Consider the following 17,550-nt stretch of genomic DNA (forward strand, 5'->3'; position numbering starts at 1 on the left):
TTTTTTTTTTTTTAATGACTACCTTGGGTTTCTTCTGCATTTTATTCTCTGCAGAAACGTTGAAGACTGATGAGTGTCCAGCTCGCCTATTGCTTTCTTATTTGGAGTCTAAACTCTTAGGGATATGAATTGTCTCTATATATGTACATTTTTAGCATTGAGGTTGCTGGGTTAGTGAAATCAATATGTTACTGTAGGAAAAGTTATTCATAATATAGAAAAAATCTCCCACATTTCTGCGGCTGTTCATTTCTCTACTGCTGCTTGAATTTACAAGTGTCTGGTGAATAGTAGGAGAGAAGCAATGGTACTTTCTGTCACTGATGTGCTAAACAAAAGGTCATTTTGATGAGCAGGTAAGTTATTCCTCCTGATTTCCCCTTCTTGCCCTGAATGATCTAGTTTGGTTTTAAAAGCTTTTAGGATTTGTTGAACTCCAAGTCTTCAGTGTTAAGTTGTGTGGAGGCGGGGGAAACTCGTGTATCACATGTAGTAGCTGATTTTTGTCACTTGGATGAACAGAAAAATATGTATTTGATGTGATGGAGGCTTCTGTTATTTTTTCATGGTGGTAGCATTCTTTCAGGCTGCTTCTGAATAATTATATTTTTTCCTGCATCTACATGACAGTGTTTCATGTTCTGAAGGGATTTTTAAATATATGGAATTTTGATTCACTCTGATCTTCAAAGGGATTGATAGATTTTTTTTTTTTTTTTTCCTCTTTGAATAATACTTCATTTTTTTTGTGTAATTGTAGTTCAGGAAAGTCATGTTGTACATACCCACTCTGCTAAGGAACAAAACAGGTGCATGCATTACATGTTTACTTTGGTTGAAGTTGTTCCCTTTTGCATTCTGTGTACCCAGGCCAGGAACAAATTTCAGATGATTCAGTCAATACCTTTATGCAAAAGGTAATCACAGTGATTTCTGTTGATCGGTTTGGGCATAATCCAGCCTCCAATTTCTCAGCCCCTGCTGACCTGGGGTGTGATTTTGTGATTAAAGCCAAGCTAGATCTGCCCTCAACTGGCCTACCATTCCTCCTGTAGTTCCCCTTCTCCAGCTACACATTCCTGCCTCCTCCCTGCCTTGTTTGTGGAGGATCATCTCTGCTCACTGAGACAGGTGAACCCTTTTTTTTCTGGATGAAGTTTAAAAAGACAGCAAATGCAACATATTTCCAGTGGTAATGGGACCTTGGGGCCTGGCACATAATCGCTGTTCTGACAGTGTAACTAGTAAATATTTATTTACGTCATGAAAACAAAAAGCAGAGATAACTGAGGTATTCTTTGCGGGGAGGAACTTGGAAATCTATGATAAAAAGTCATGTCACCTGGCTAGGTGGACTCTCCCGGGTAAACAGAGGGGTGTGATTGCAGCTAGAAAATTTACCCTTAACACACATCACACAGTGTGTTCATACCAGGATTTTTTTTTTTCTATCTATAGAAATTGATCATTATTGCACTTTCTCAGACATGAACCTTAACTCTGGTCTTGGATTAATTCGTACTTTGAATTAATTCTTCAAATTTGGAAGAACAACCTTGTATTATTTTTTTTCCTGCAACACACACAAAGCAAGTCTTTGCTTTTTATACAAAATGTAAGTTTAATTATTGAGCACTAACCAGCACCTCTCTTAATATTTCTTGTTACAAAATCTTACATGTCATGCATCTGATGTATATTAAATCTTCTGTTCAAACAGTTTTGGCACGTGGTACTTGGTCAACCCTCACTATGATTGTAATAGGTTGTCCGATAGTCACTTTTTTGGAATTTTTTTTTTATTCCTTCTACCAGAGTGCTTAAAATCTTAGCTTTTTCCTTTTTAAACAGATTTCCTTGCTAGTTTTCAGTGTTGTTGCTTTCAACTGTTTCCAAAATCTTTGGTTCGTTACAGAAAGTGCAGAGAAAATAGTGGGAGGTTTTGTTGTTTGTTTTTTTCATAACAACAAAGCTGCTCTACCTACAGTAACTGAAAAGAATTGGCCTTGGTTATTTAGAACTGGCCTTGGCCTTACTTAGTAACGAAGTCACGAATTTTTTTCAAGTGAATTCCTTATTACCAGCATCCATCTTGATGATGGAAGTGATCTCAGTGTATTTCCTCAGTCTGTATCTGGCTTTCAAAGTATAATTAGAGCTGGATGACCCCAGTGGTAGTGCTCAGAAAGCTCAAATTCAGCAATGGTTTTAAGCACTGAATATTAAGCCTAATCCCAGTCTTTGCTTTTCCATTTCTGTATAAATAAAGCTATTTTTTCCACTTTGCATTGCAGTAAAGAGCAGATGGAAATTTGAACAGCTGAGAAAATAAGCTGTGTATGGTATTCATTCCATGCTTTTGGAATGAAAAATGTTACTTAGGAGTAAAAATACACGTAAAATAAACATAGTGCAGCTCACCACTGGACTAACAATGATAAAGCATTGGACAAATTATTGCCATCTTATGCAGAATGGGGCATGCAGATACTTGTCTGATGGTCAAGCTTAAGTTAGCTCGCGTGACATTTATTAATCATTGTTAAAACTCTACATCAGCGGTTTTGAACTGGAGTAAAAACCTGTTGTAATAGCTGATCATGACACGCAGTGATGCTTTGGTGAGGAGAGATGTATAAAATCACTGCAATAGCTAGACTTGTTCTATCTAGCGCCAGCATGTTTGAATTGGAGTCACTGGCCTGTTTTGGGCCGCCAGTACAGATTCAGTTAGACCATAAATGGGTGACTGTGTACCCTGAAGCCAGGACTTGTAATCTTTACTTACTACAGAATCCACAGCTTTTGTAAGAGAGTAGTTAACATCAATATCCAAGTTTTGTGGATCTATAATTCTGACAAAGAGAGAATTTCTACTGATATCTCTGTCTCCTATGTAGGAAGAGTGGAGGGAACAAATAACGTACCTTCTGTGCTGTCTGCTGCTGGAGGAGATTGTTTACTTCAATATAATAAAGATTAAATAAGATGAGGAGATAACTTCCACCTCTTATTTTGTCAGACCAGAAGAATCCACAAAGAGGAGTGAAATGAGAATTTCAGCAACCCTTTGTGGATTTGGCTTTACAGATAATTTCCTAAAACCTTGATTTAAATGCCCGCATGATTTCCATCTGTTTCATACATAGGAAAGGAGAAAAATCATTTAGCCATAATACTGCTACCCTCTTACAATTTACCTTCTTCCAGGTATATTACATTCAGTGCATATCTGGCTGGATTTGGACCTTTAAACGCAAAGGTACTGTGTACTAACCTTCTGCATGCACATTACGTATGCACTGGTGTTGTTCCACATAGCAAAAGGAACAGCTTATCAAATCAGCTATTCCTGCTGAGCATGAGTCAGCTTTGACCTTCCCTAGGTCTCTGGACTCTGTTCATTACCACTTCAAGAGTTGATATTCAATCTAAAAGCTAAGTGTGATAAGCGTGGAAAATTTTTTATCGTGTGCATTTTTATTCTTGAGCTTCAGATGACATAAAATGCTGGCCAGTCCATAAGGAACTTGCCAGAATTGCTGGGCTTGTGCTCTGTCACTGCAGACTCTGCTCCTCCAACCGCAGGAGCTGATAAGGGCCACGTTGCTTGTTGCTGTGTGATTGGAAAGTTTCCAAAAACATTGAACAGCTTCAGGAGATGCTGGTGATGATTCAGTAGGTGGCATACTTTCTTGTGAGTCAGGACTAATGTCCCAAAATGGTGTTTAAGGCAATAATTGGTTGTAATGCAGATAACGTTACTTTACTGATAGCCTGCAATAATTCATAGCATTTTTCAGAAACATTGGATTTATTAAATCTTACTTTCAATTTCACATGGTTTATTTGTTCTCTACTTATTCCAGTAAACCAGATCCTTCTGTTTGAGTCCATATTCTTCTACTGCTCTGACTCATCTCTGGCAGTGGACACAGAGATCGTCTTTGGGCTGGGATGTGTTGGTTACCTTTGTGTCAGCTGTAGAGAGATGTGGATGAAAGGTGCCAGACAGTGACATTATCAGAGACAGCATATGTCCAAAGGTGCTCAGCACTTCCCTGTCGTGACTATTGAAACTTAGCCTGTAAAGTCCCTGTATTCTAGAGGACTGTACAATCAGTTAGTAAATCATGAGGTGTGAGTGAAAATGCCAGAGTATTTAGAAGTGGCAGCTGATTATTTTTTTTTTCTCTTTCTGTATAAACTAGTACATCTCATTAGGTTTAAAAATTAGCATATTGTTAGAGATAGTGGTATTGTGATACTTCTCTTTATAACATTAACTGGTTCGGTTAGAAGCCACCCTGACACTGCCTGGGCACGTAGTGAGCCTGAAATGAAGTAATGTTAGTTATTTCTCATATCATAAAAACTTTCTTCCAGTCTACATCACAGGGCTGTGGTAAACTAGTGATGTTTCTATGATAATCTTGTGTGAAAGGTTCAAAAGAGAGCCATAGTATACTGTCAATTGGATTTACTTCCGTATCTTTCACACACATGAAGAGTTTATCTACTTTCTAGTAGCCAAACAAAATTCCTGTTAAACGCTCTATTAAGAAAAGATCATTCTGTCATAATCTGGCATCTGGCACAGTTCAGGTTCTGCGTAGGTGCTTTGGGAGAGTAGCCATTTTGTTTACATTTTGTTTGGGGGGAAAAAAACCCACCAAAACAAACCAAAACTCATTTTTTATTTGCAGCTTAAACAAGGAACTACAGTGACATTTGTGACAATTTTATTTTTAAAGCTCTTTATGAAGTTATAAGAGGTGTCATCAGAGTATTTAACAGATTAAGATTTGGGGATTTTTTAATTCTATTCCATAAAGTCGTGTGGAATCAGCAAGATACTTTCCCTTTAGTGACTTTGCCATGACAGTATTTCTGTTTTCTTGTTTCAGTTATCGTACTCTAGTTTCTTTGTAAATACCGTGCTGTTGGACATACTATTTATTCACTGCGCAGATTAAACTTCTGCTGTACCAAGTCCTGGCTTAATCTACCAAAAAAAAAAGTCTGTAAAAAATAAAACATGCTACAAATTATTGCTATAGCCCATTTACAGAAAGCTTCCAGTTCTTTATGGCTGTGACCACAGACTTCCTACAAAAAACTTCCAGGAAAGTGCTTTTATGCATATATTTTTGTGAACCTTGTATGGCCTTTGGTTGAGCTGTGTTTCATAAATGAGCTGAGAGCATACAAATGGATTGTAGAAGTTACCAACCGAGTCCTGCCCTCTCTGCTGGGAAGAGCATGCCAGTGCAATTACAAGTAGCAGAAGTCATCTCTGAAGTGTAAGGCAAGAGGGAGGAGAGTATTTAGCTTGATAAAATTAAGTGCAGTAGAGCAGTTGCTCTAATCACATAAATTTGAGAGGAAAACAGCTTTTTCAGTCTTGAGATTTTTTAAGGCAAGCATTCAGCAAGAATTCTCAAGGGCTTTGCTTTGAAAGTTAACAAAAATGACCATGAAAGGATAAAATCGTTTGTGTCATTTTTCCAAGAAAACAAAATATGAGTGAAAAAGATGGAAAAGTAATAAGATGCAGACTTTCTAAGCTTGAGATAGCCAGTTAAAACCAATCTGAATTTAATAGTGGCAAAAAGGCATGATTAGAAAAACTGTTGACATAAAAACAATTGTTGAACTGAGAATGGCCCTTTGTGGAAACTAAATAAACCAGCCACTTGAATCTAGGGAAGTCCTGCATTCAGGTTAGCTAGACACTATTATCTGTGATTATGTTTATGTATATTAACTTAAGAATGTACACATGATGATTTAATAATATTTTTAGGATTTCTACCTCTAACTGTAGATTGTGCAAAATCAAAGCAACAGATGCTGTAAGCTCATTCACTAGAGAAAGGACAATGTGATGCTAACAAAAGGTGAAGCTTACTTGGTTTATAATATAGCCTATAAAGTAACTGATTGCTGTCAGTAAACATAAATAAAATTGTTTTCAGGGTTAAAGATATCCTTTTGACTCAGAGCTCAGAGAATAAATGACACTGGATAGGGTGTCATTTTTTTTCTTGCTGTCAAGGGACCAAACATAATTTATCATCCAATTAGAGAAAGAGAGCCAATGACTGGCAAACTTTGCAAAGTCTAGTAAACCTGAAATTAGATCTCTTTGTTTTGACTTCCTAAGCACAGGCAACCACATATGTGAATTACATTGTTTGTTTAGGGTAGAACTTGTAATAACAAATAAACTCCTTTAGGCTTGCATTCCCACAACTGAATGTCTTAAATGCAAAGAAAAAAGGACAGATACTAAATTCATGTTTTTATTCAAAATGTTAAAACCTTCTTATATTGTGAAAGCTTGTATTTTCAGTTTTCCTGTAAGCTCCTTCCTATAGTAGGCTGTTGTTTTTTATGATATGGTGCCTTGTGTATGTCATTGTGCCTCAGATCTTGCTTTTAGATGCATAGACCATGTTTTGGGTAGTGAGGAAGGATGCTGTGAGACTGCAACACTTACCCTGGTCTTCTATAGAAAAACATCTTAAATCAGAATGGCATGTTTGTAATTTGGTTCTATCCCACAGATACGACTGCTGTTTTCAAGGTATTGCTGTAAGGTAGATGGATGAAGTGACGTGCCTGAGGCAGCCCCACTTTCTGACCAAGCTGTGTTCAGCACTGAGGTGTTTCTGGTTTCCTCAGTATGCGGAGAGGAAGCAGCTTAAATGGGATCACTCAAAAATGTGAACATTCTCCAGTGTGTCTTTTACCTTCCCAGTAACTAATCTAATTCTGAATTGCAATCAGGTTTGAGTTTTGTTGTGTTCCTATGTTGCATGGCTTTGAGACTTCTGGTGTGAGAAGTTTCCTTCAAGGCCCTTACATTGTCTGGAATGTAATTATACTATTAAAACCAGCTGGCTGGCATACCAACCATAGTTTCTTTAACTCGGCTTCAATCTTGAGAGAAGTGCACATCTGAGCAAGAACTGAAGTAGGCTAGGAAGAGCTCAGTGTATCCTTGTTAAAACATAATGAGCAACAAAACAACGTGTGAGGGAGGAGAAGATCAAGGGGAATGGAAGGTCATCTCCACTTCCCTTAAAAGCATTTGCTTGTGTCCACTCGAGTTTAATGAACTTTTCCGTCTGGTGCAGCAATACCAAATGTGCTGATGTCAGTATTACTGTAGCTTGGTGTACTTCAGATTGTTGTTTTCTGTTCTTTTCAAATGAAAAGAAGAAACTTTCACCTTTTCTTGAGAATTTTCACCTCCTTACACCTGCTGTAGGTCAAAACCAACATCAAAAAAGAATAATAGATATTTATGGCACCATTCAAGTTAAAAAAAAATAAATAATGCATAAAAAGCATTGCTGTGTTTTGCTCTATGCAATAGGCTGTGATTGCACCCTTCCAACAGCCTGGTCATACACTGCTGGCATTGCTGAGACGAGCAGCTTCTCATTGCAAACTCCAGCCTCAAGGAAACGCCTCCCAGATTGGAAACAAAAGGAATCCCAACTAAACGCTCAGATCCCCAACTGAGTTTGCACATGCTCCATGAAAAGAAGGGTTAAACTGTCTTGCATTTATGATAGTCTGCATGTGAATCTGGGCAGTTAAAAGACTTACTGAGATGCTGTTACTGTTAGGTTTTATTTTAGTTTCTTTTCCGGTCATGTATTCTTGTGCAGGAACACCTAGTGAATAAAAAGATGAATTATTGTAATTGCAATTCTGATGATGTCTACATAAATAAAATGAGGTTATAGGTCCAGCTGTATGCTTTCCCCTTATAATTTTATTTTATTTTTTCCAGTAGCATTACCTGCATTTTACAGACTTTGTGAAATTAAGTACAGAAAGACTAAGGTGTTATTTTTCATCAAGTGTGTAGGAACCTAATTACTGTTCAAGTCAGTGGGAGGTTGCTGCCTAAAATCCCTTGCAAATCTGTTCCAAAGTAAATTGTCCTGGCTCATCTAGGGAACTGAGTGTCGCCTCTTGGCTGGCAGAATGCCAGAGCACTGTTCTTTGCCAGGTTCACTTTTGAAAGAACTCCTTGAAAACATATTTCAGTGTAAAGTGTACCTGTCAACATGTTCTAACGCGTCATCTATTTTATGGGAATTTCAAGTTTTAACAACTGCCTAAACAGAATAATAACGATACTCTTTTTTAGAATTATTTAATGAATGAATGCAATTAAGATTAATATGGTGAGAACACAAAGAAATAGACTGAACATGCAGAAAGGGAACATATGTTCGGTATTTGGGGAAGAAATGGTTTGTTCTTCTCAAGTGACAGACAGAATCAGCTTCCTGACTTCTCCCCACTCTGGCCTCAGAGAGCCTGACTGGAGTCAGGTAACCTGTGCTGTCATCTCAGTATTTGTTTACATATTTTCAGCATTTCATGACAGCTACTCAGCAATGTGGTATTTCTGGAACACCAGAGGAAGATTTGTGTAAACCCATACCTATACAAACAGTTGCTTAAAGGCTGTCTTTATTCTAGTGCTCCGTAGCAATACCACTGTTATGCATTGAGGCATTCAAAACTGGCAGGCTGCACTTCTGTCATTCTCTCAAGTCAAATTCTGCCCCAGAGTATTACCCTCCAGAACCAGTATTAAAAAATAAAGTTTGAAAAAAGAGCAAGAAGTTATTCTGGATTGTCCAGTTCCTCTCTTCCCCACGTCCTTTCCACATCCTCTCCTGAACTGCACAGCAATTAAATGAGCTGAATTTGTGCTCCTCTAAAGCATGCTTCTGAAAATAGACTCCAAAACCATCCAGTAATATTGTCTCTGTGTTCTTATTCAGTGACAAATCTCGTAGATGATAGTAGCAGTTCAAATAATAGGTTGTCTTCATTGCCAGGATAAATTCCTTTATAAATGATGTACAGATTTGATGTTATACCTAATTATATTATAACTGACAGGTTGCAGCTGCTATTGTTTATACTCTTGAGCTGTTACCACAGTTAAGGACAGTCTATGTTGAATCTGTGACAAGGCTGTTGTACAGATGTCCAAAATATTTCTGAAAGGAAACAAACTTCATTTCTTTAAAAAAATAAAAAATAAAAAAGAATTAGGAAGTATCAACCTTTGAGCTTATCTAATGTGTGTTGTAAATACTGCTGTTTATGATCCAGGTCACCTTCACTTCAGCAATATATTAAAAAACATGAATTTTGGCAAAGTCATTCAGCTGAAATTTGGACGTCTGAACTGTGAAATTTAGTTTCAAGTCTAAGATCAGCCACAGACTCCCCAGGTGAAATTAAGTAAATGGCTTAATTTCTCAGTGCTGTCATCTCAGGTGTCAGAGATACATGCTTTCCTTTCTTCTACTTTTTTCCTAGCCTTGATCAAAAATTTTGGGAAGCTGGCACTGCTTGATTCTTACGTGCTCAATGCAGATGCGTTAGGAGGTGCAGAAATGCTGTTGTCTTGGTCCTTGCCTTTACAAGCTCTGTAGTTAACAAGAAATCCAAAGTGTGTCAGACTGATTGTAAAATACCAGTGAGACTCTTTTTTTCATAGCTGTACGGGACTCCACGTGAACTATTCATTGTGTCTGGTAGAAAAGTAGAGCAATATGCTATATCTTTAACACTTTTTCAAAGACTGTTCTCCCTTCCCATCCCTTCTCCAGCCTCTAGCTCGTCTTGTAGCGTGCTTCAGTGTATCAGTGCCTGGCAAAGCATTGCGCTACTTATGTGGAGAGATAGAGCAACGGCAGTCTTTCAGGTGGTCGGAAAATACTTTAGCCTTACCCTGTGGTGCTTTAATAAAGACCCACGGAATTCAGGAACAAGCATGGGCAAAGCAAATCTGCTCTGCAGCCAGTAGGGGAATTGGTAAGCGTGGGTTATGGATGGTATTGTGGGTAATGACATTGTAACGGTCTTAAATGTCCTAAGCTAAGAAATTGTGCATTTGTGTTTTCCCCTGTGGCTTACAACCTCTTCTGCTCAGTCACAAACACCCTCAGTAAAGACTGTCTGCAAAAGCCTGTTTTTAAGGGATAAAGGAAATGGCATAAAGACTGGGACAGGAGCAGGTAGAGTGTGTGTTGGTGGGTACACACTCAGGGGGAAATAGATTACAAGGGAATGGGTGTTGTAATGAACAATTGTCCCAGACTGTAAGTATGTAAAAGGAGAAGACAGGAATTCCTCTGCTGTGACATTATTATTTTTGTAAGCTTTTAAGTAAACAAAAATGTACAAAATTCACAGTATCACTGGACTTCTTAAATGTAAAAGTGACTGTGTTCATTCCCATAATCAGCACTTATAAAATAATATTTCTCCCTGAACTTCGCTGACAAAATTTATGTCCCCAGAGAGAATTCAAGGAAGCAAACACAGCAGCATTAGTACTATGTCTCTTTAGAAAGTCTGAACCAAACAAGATGCATGTATTGCAAAAAAAGAACAAACAAACAAAAAACCCATGAAAACCAGGATGTTTTACACAAACAGCACTACAGAATGAACTGTTTTAGCATAATGTTTAAGGAAGTCTGGGGATTCTGTAGCAGGAATTTCATTCTCTTTGCACGTAACGATAAAATCAGGAGGCAGAAATATGAATGAATTAATAAATTTGACAAATACCTGCAGTCTTAATTCCATTTGTGATTAATTATTCCTAAAGGGATAAGTACACCTGTCCCATCTGTTCCTACCTCTCTCCTGAGAAGTGTTTAGGATACATATGAAAACAAAAAGAAGTACTTCAGGCTGTGTGGCATTGTTTGAACCCTTTGAAATGAGAGGCTGCCTCTGCCATGGAGTGTTAGCTTTTGAGAGCAATTGAGCACCAAGTGACAGCCTTAATTTTTAATTTCTTTGCATTTGTAGGTTTAAGACAGACTCAACCAGCCATCTGTGTTAATGAAGCACTAAGTACGTTATATAATTATAAGGTTCTGAATATAATTGCTGTGTATGCTGCATAATTTAAGTTCCAACTGTACTTGCATCTCTCATTTACCAAGCCAGTGAAGGATATAATAATATTGAAAACAATAACAGCTCAGTGCTTCTACAACGTAGTCATAGGGGGGCTGCACTTAATGAGTGTGTTTGTGATTCTTATAAAGAGATCTTGGCTGATAAAATCACCATAGCTAAAGGTTAAGGTTATCTGTAAGATGAGTCTTTTCCTTTCAGGTCTGGATATAATGCCCTGATTAAGGAAATATCTGATACTAAACGTATATTCTAGGACTGGAGACTTGCCAATTTTTGCGGAGTGGGATCTCAGACATACAGTGCATTTTGGCAGGGGAGAACGGGGCTGCTCTTGGGTATGAAAAGGAGCTCACCATCTTGTTTTGTCTGTTTGTAAAGTAGTTGGACATCAGCAGAGACTTGTGAATGTGATGAGACAAAGGCTTCGGTAAGAGTTCTTTTGGTGGTAGGATCTTGCATACCTCTTAGGCTTTACACATGCCAGGCAAGGGTAACTATTTGACTGTGCTGTTCTTAGAGGCTTTCCTGCCTTGTTTGTTCGCTGACTATGTCTCCCTGGCCATATAGCTTCCTAGAAGTTTAAGATTTTTTTCTGCTCCTCGGTGGAAATGCAGTGAAATACTTTTGATGTGTTTTTTGCAAAAGTACAGTTCTATCAATTGTTCATTGATAACAGCTGAGCCTTTTCTGGCTAAGGAATGCATGGTAGGATATGGAGTGCATATGGTAGACTTAAATTTCCCATGTTTTTCATTCCAATTATTATGAAAAGGGTGGGGCATGGATCTGAGCTGGGGTTCCTTGCCTCTAAATCACCGAGATTCTGCAGATGTTAGCCACCAACCTCTTCTTGCTTACCCCCCCCCCCCTTTTGATACCAAGTTGTCAAAACAAAAGGTAGCTTCCATGAAGCCATAGTTTTAGACAGACTTTGTTTAACTGAAGTCCTATTCTGTCTTTACAGCTTAACAGTTTTTCATCTCACTGTTATCACAAGACGCATTGTACACTTAAACAAAGCAAACCGAAGTGCATGACCTTATCCATAGGCTCAATTCTCCAGCTATCTGGTGCACATCACCACCATGGTAGTGTTTGTAACAGTACATACATGGCCTATTTACAAGGTGGATTCTGTGGTCTTTTCTTTTTCTTTCCCTCTGCCAAAAGGGAGTTTGATAAATCCCTCTTACAATCTAGCAATGGAAAAATAAATAACAAGAGTAACCCTCAGCTTATGGTTTCTGGCAGAGGAGGTGTAGGGTGGTAATAAACTGTTGTTGCTACTTAAAATTGCAGATGTACGCAGGTGGGCTATGAGGTCCTTTAACTAGTATCCAAACGGAAGTAGTCAACTTTTCCTTCCATTCATACTCTTGCAGGTTTTATTGCAGAGATATTGCTCCAAGACTTGTCAGCAGCAGCCTGCCATCAGACATACCAGACACAATCTCCAAATGCTGCTACTAGAGTAATTTTCCTTGACAGTTGTTCTTGCCACTACAGCACTTCCCCACTAGCTCCTTGTTTTCCACCAGCTCAAATTCAGTCTCCCATTTTATTATGTACTTTACGCATCATTATATCCAGGTCTGCACTAATTGTTATGGAAAGGTAAAGTAAAAAAAAAAAATAAAAAATCTGAGTACTATTAGGTACAAGAAGGTTCATCAGAATGTACATATATGTTCAAAACCGAGCATTTTAATACTTTATATGAAAGTTATGAGCGCTCTTAACATGTCCTGTGTAGACTAAATGCAAACACTGGGTAATAGCCGAGTGATGATTTAATTTCCTTGCTTGTATGATTATGATTTAATTTCCTTGTTTGTATGTCTGTGATGATTTTAGTGTAATTAGGCATTTCTAAGATACAGCACAGTTGCCCTTGTCCTTTCCAAATGGGATGAGCAAAAGAATCCTCTGAATAATCACTGTTTCATTCCACATTCTTGCCTTATGTCGAATTTGTATTACTCAAATCCCGCTTTAGCTGCAGACCACCTTTCTTTCTTTCCTAATTTTGATAAGACATCTCTCAGCTTGATTACAGTTATTTTTTCAGAGGACAACTGAGAAGGAGGGAGCATCAGCTCTGTGGAGAATGGTGCCCTCTCTGACTTCAAACAATGCCTTTCGAGCATGATGAAGAAAGAGAAGCTCACATAAAGAAGAACAAAGCAGGGTCCCCTACTTCCCTATTGATGAGTCAGTAACAACTGTCTCATCTTGCAAGGTTCCCACTGCTGGCATAAGGCTGCAACCTGCATGGTTACTATTATTTGAGTTAATCATCGGACCTCCAAGTGTTACCCTCTTAGGAAATAAGGGGGAACTATTACAGTTAGACTGGAATATCTTACTTTAGGAGCCACAGTGAGGAAAATTTTATTGACAAGTGGCAGCTGCATGCCTTTTAAACTTTAATGCAGCCACTTTACTATTTGGTGTGGTGGGAAATCTTTATCCTTGAAGTGCAGTGAGAAAGCTGCGCTTACTCTAGTTACATTTGCAGCTAAATTATCAAGTGAAGTGCAGAAATATGAATAAACCATTCTCTTGTTTGAAATTTGGTTACTGGAGGCCACTTCTACGTTTCCAAAGGGTTATCAATCCTTTGAGTTCTTTTCTGAGTGATTATTCTTAAGGGAATACTTTAATGCATCCATGTCTTTTCAGAACATCCAGTGGTGCGTTGCAGACGTGAATGCCTTAAGCATTACCCAGTGAAGGAGTGGTAATTCGAACCTTTTGAGACAGATCTTATTCATTTAAACATGAACTGTTTTTCAGAGATTATAACAGCTGTCCTCCCTTCTTGTCAGACACTGCTTGGTTTTGCTAAATTGCAGACACAGCAGGAGGCTATCTTGTTATGCTCTAGCAACTTTAACTGCAGAATTGTGACAGTCCTCACTATTGTACCAAGAAGGAGCTTGTATGGTCAGTAGTGTTGCTCAGGCCTTGCAGGATCAAGCTTTGTGTATGAATGACTTATTTGGGAAGCTGTGATTATATGAAAGCTTTAAGACAATTTTTGTTATCTTCTTTTCCTTGCAGTGGCCAGTTTGCAATAGTGAAGAAATGTCGAGAAAAAAGCACCGGTGTGGAGTATGCTGCTAAGTTCATTAAAAAACGTCAGAGTCGGGCCAGCCGTCGTGGAGTGAGACGCGAGGAGATTGAACGGGAGGTTAATATTCTGCAGCAGATTCTGCATGCCAATATCATCAAGTTGCATGACATCTATGAGAACAAGACGGATGTGGTCCTCATCCTTGAGCTGTGAGTAAGGGGACTTCCTGTCCTCCGGGGTAGGATGAGGTAAATAGGAACCGGAAGGGGCTGCGGAGGCTGCCAGGACATAGGAGCACTGTTAAAATGGAGCTGTTGTGTTCTCTTGCCTCGCAGATCTTGGCAGGATAACTGAATGAGATTGCTGATAAACAGGCCCCCCAGTTCATCCATGTGCCCTGGGGATACAGGTGCACCTTAACATAAGCTGAGGCCATTGTTACTGAGCCAGGGAGTGTTGTTAACCTGAAAACAGTTTACTAACAAAGGGATTACCTCATGTCTGCCTAGCGCTGCCCTGACATGAACCTTGGAGGAAGCACAAATGGCCACTGAATGCTCATTTCGTTTTTTGTTCTGCTTTCATCTCTTCCAATGCATGTGAATCACAGAATCATAGAATTGCCCAGGTTGGAAGGGACCTTTCAGATCATCTAGTCCAACCGCCAATCTAGCACTGACAAAAACCATCACTAAACCATATCTCTAAGCACTATGTCTACCTGTCTTTTAAATATCTCCAGGGATGGTGTCTCAGTCACTTCCCTGGGCAGCCTGTTCCTATGCTTAATAACACTTTCAGTGTAAAAATTTTTCCTAATATCCAATCTAAACCTCCCCTGGCACAACTTGAGGCCGTTTCCTCTTGTCCTATCGCCTGTTACTTGGGAGAAGAGACCAACCCCCACCTCTCTACACCCTTCTTTCAGGCAGTTGTAGAGAGTGATAAGGTCTCCCCTCAGCCTCCTTTTCTTCAGGCTAAACAATCCCAGCTCTCTCAGCCGCTCCTCATAAGACTTGTGCTCCAGACCCCTCACCAGCTTTGTTGCCCTTCTCTGGACCCGCTCCAGCACCTCAATGTCTTTTTTTTATGGTGAGAGGCCCAAAACTGGACACAGCACTTGAGGTGTAGACTCACCAGTGCCGAGTACAAGGGGACGATCACTGACCAAGTCCTGCTGACCACACCTGATACAGGCCAGGATGCTGTTGGCCATCTTGGCCACCTGGGCACACTGCTGGCTCATACTCAGCTGGCAGTTGACCAACACCCCCAGGTTCTTTTCTGCCAGGCAGCTCTCCAGCCGCTCTTCCCCAAGCTTGTAACGCTGCATGGGGTTGTTGTGTAAATAGCATTTTTGCCTCCTGGTCTTGCAACCCAACATGAGTCAAAATGACATTGGAAGATTTATTCCTGTTTACGTGACTTCAGCTTATATTGGAAAGGCTGAAGTAGAGATTTTGTGAGAAGGGACTAGTGATATCCTAAAAAACAAAAGATTTGCTTTGGCAGAGCTACAGCAGGACACATAAACCAGTTGCAGCAGTTCTCAGGATTCCTAGTGTGCAATACCAAGGGAGGATTGTTAGAGAAGGTAACTGATTTATCAGATAGACTGAATATATCAAAGTGTTAGATGCTATAGGAAATTGTCATCGCTCTAGGTAGGTCATGTCATTAATTTCACCTTCCCCTACTCGCACCAGGAATACAAATTCTTCACTGGGAAGTCAGAAGGGGAGCTAAGTTGCCTGCTGCTGTTTGGCTTTCTGTTCTCAGTAGTGTTTGCCAGCCGTCCTGATGCATATTAAATTTGACTTGTAGTGGCTGGGGTGTCACAGAAAGGTCACTTGCTCCTCTGCATTGTACCTGCAGCTGAGTCCTGTAGAACAGTTGGATGTCTACAAATGTAGTAGTGTTAGTGTTGATGTGTTAGTTTGAGAGTCATTTCAAGAAAACTTTGCAGTTGCCTAATGTCAATTACTGAGTTAAAAAAAAAATAAAATCTGCCATGATAAAATTATGTCATTTTAAGGAAATGAAAAAGGGGAGGCACTAAGTGACTGCATCTGTTTATACCCAAACTTATACTGGGATAATAAATTTGTATGAAACTTGGCACTTGTTGCCATTCCAGGTGTTTCATGATTGAGGCTTAGGACTGTAATAGTGACTCTGCATGCACGGATGGTCATATAGACCTATGTCCAAAGTATCTCCTTCTGTACAGTTCATAGTGTGTGCTGTTGGTCTGCCTTAAGGAGTTGAAAGGGATGTAAATTATCTTAGTGCACATGCAGATTTATGTCTATGTGTATTTGTGTGGCTTAGTCTTCCTAATCTCCACTGAGAACCAGGGGAATCCTGAACACTGTCACACAAAGCAAAGAGTAGAATTCTGTGCATGTACTCATCCAGGAATGGAAATAGCTCGTCTAATAAATAGAGCTTTGCTCATAAGAATGTATGGTCTCGACCTAAGGGGATGAAATTGGTCATGTAGTGAAAGAAGAGAGACACCAATTTAAGCTTTTTTGGGTTGTGTCCTGCTCTTTTGTGGGATCAATATCATCTAGTTTATAAAGCTTTGAGTCTTGGAGCAGTGCAGAAGATGACATATCCTTTACCTGTCAATTCATGGTACTAAGGTAAAGCTGTAAGCAAGGAGACAGCCTGAGGTCTTCTACTTATTACAATTTTTAGGTAATGAGTAAATGATGCAATTTTTCTGTATGTATGAATCAGGAAATAGAGACACTGTGGCTGAAGTTAGGTAGACCATATGTTCCCTAGGGCACCTACCTCGACCTTGTGTATGGAATCCAGGCAATGAAGCTTTGATCACTGAGTGCGATGAAATAACCACTAGCTTTCCAGGGGAGCCAGCATTTAGGCCAGGGAGCATTCCTGGAGATTAATGTGACTGCTGGCAGGTGGCATATGAGTTATGATAAGCATCTGTTAAGTATATGTCTGTGTCCAAATGTTGTTCTCTGTAGCCATGCACTGGAAGAAAGGAAAGGAGCTCGCTTTTTCTGACTGGCAGCTACTTTGTGCTAAAACAACCTCTCATTTCATTACTCTCTGCTTTTTCCTGTCCTTACGTGGCCTGACACATTTTGTGTGTCCTATTGTCAAGCTGTAGCTTATTGCACTTTTAAAAGGCTGGGTACAACAGAGTTTTGACCTTACTAAGGCCACTGCATTCAGCTGCTGTATACGCATTGAGGATGACGATAATTGCTAATAAAGATAATTAAATTCTCTCTGTAAACAGATGATCTCTCCTCCTGACACTCTCATATCAGAGTCTCATACTCCCTGCAGTTTATCAAAATAAGCGTTACAGTACCTGGCCAAGTAATCTTGTGTTAAGCCGCAGTGGACTTCAACTTCAAAAGCATGTCCGCAGTATTCTTGATTAATTGAAGAAGCTACTCTGGTGTTTAAAAGAGGCTTTGTCTAAAATGTTGACCCTCTCCCAAACTCCC

At 39.4% G+C, this 17,550-nt stretch overlaps 1 protein-coding gene across 3 annotated transcripts in view; it reads left to right on the forward strand.

The window, feature by feature from the left end:
• DAPK2 (death associated protein kinase 2) overlaps positions 1-17,550 on the forward strand; it is a 56,314-nt gene that overhangs the window by 14,003 nt on the left and 24,761 nt on the right. For all 3 annotated transcript variants that reach the window (XM_063346525.1, XM_063346526.1, XM_063346523.1), the window contains exon 3: positions 14,047-14,268. In XM_063346525.1, coding sequence (XP_063202595.1) covers positions 14,047-14,268 — 222 coding nt within the window. The remainder of the gene's footprint in view (positions 1-14,046; positions 14,269-17,550) is intronic.

This window comes from Chroicocephalus ridibundus, chromosome 9 (genome assembly GCF_963924245.1).
Source record: "Chroicocephalus ridibundus chromosome 9, bChrRid1.1, whole genome shotgun sequence".
Classification (NCBI taxonomy): Eukaryota; Metazoa; Chordata; class Aves; order Charadriiformes; family Laridae; genus Chroicocephalus; species Chroicocephalus ridibundus.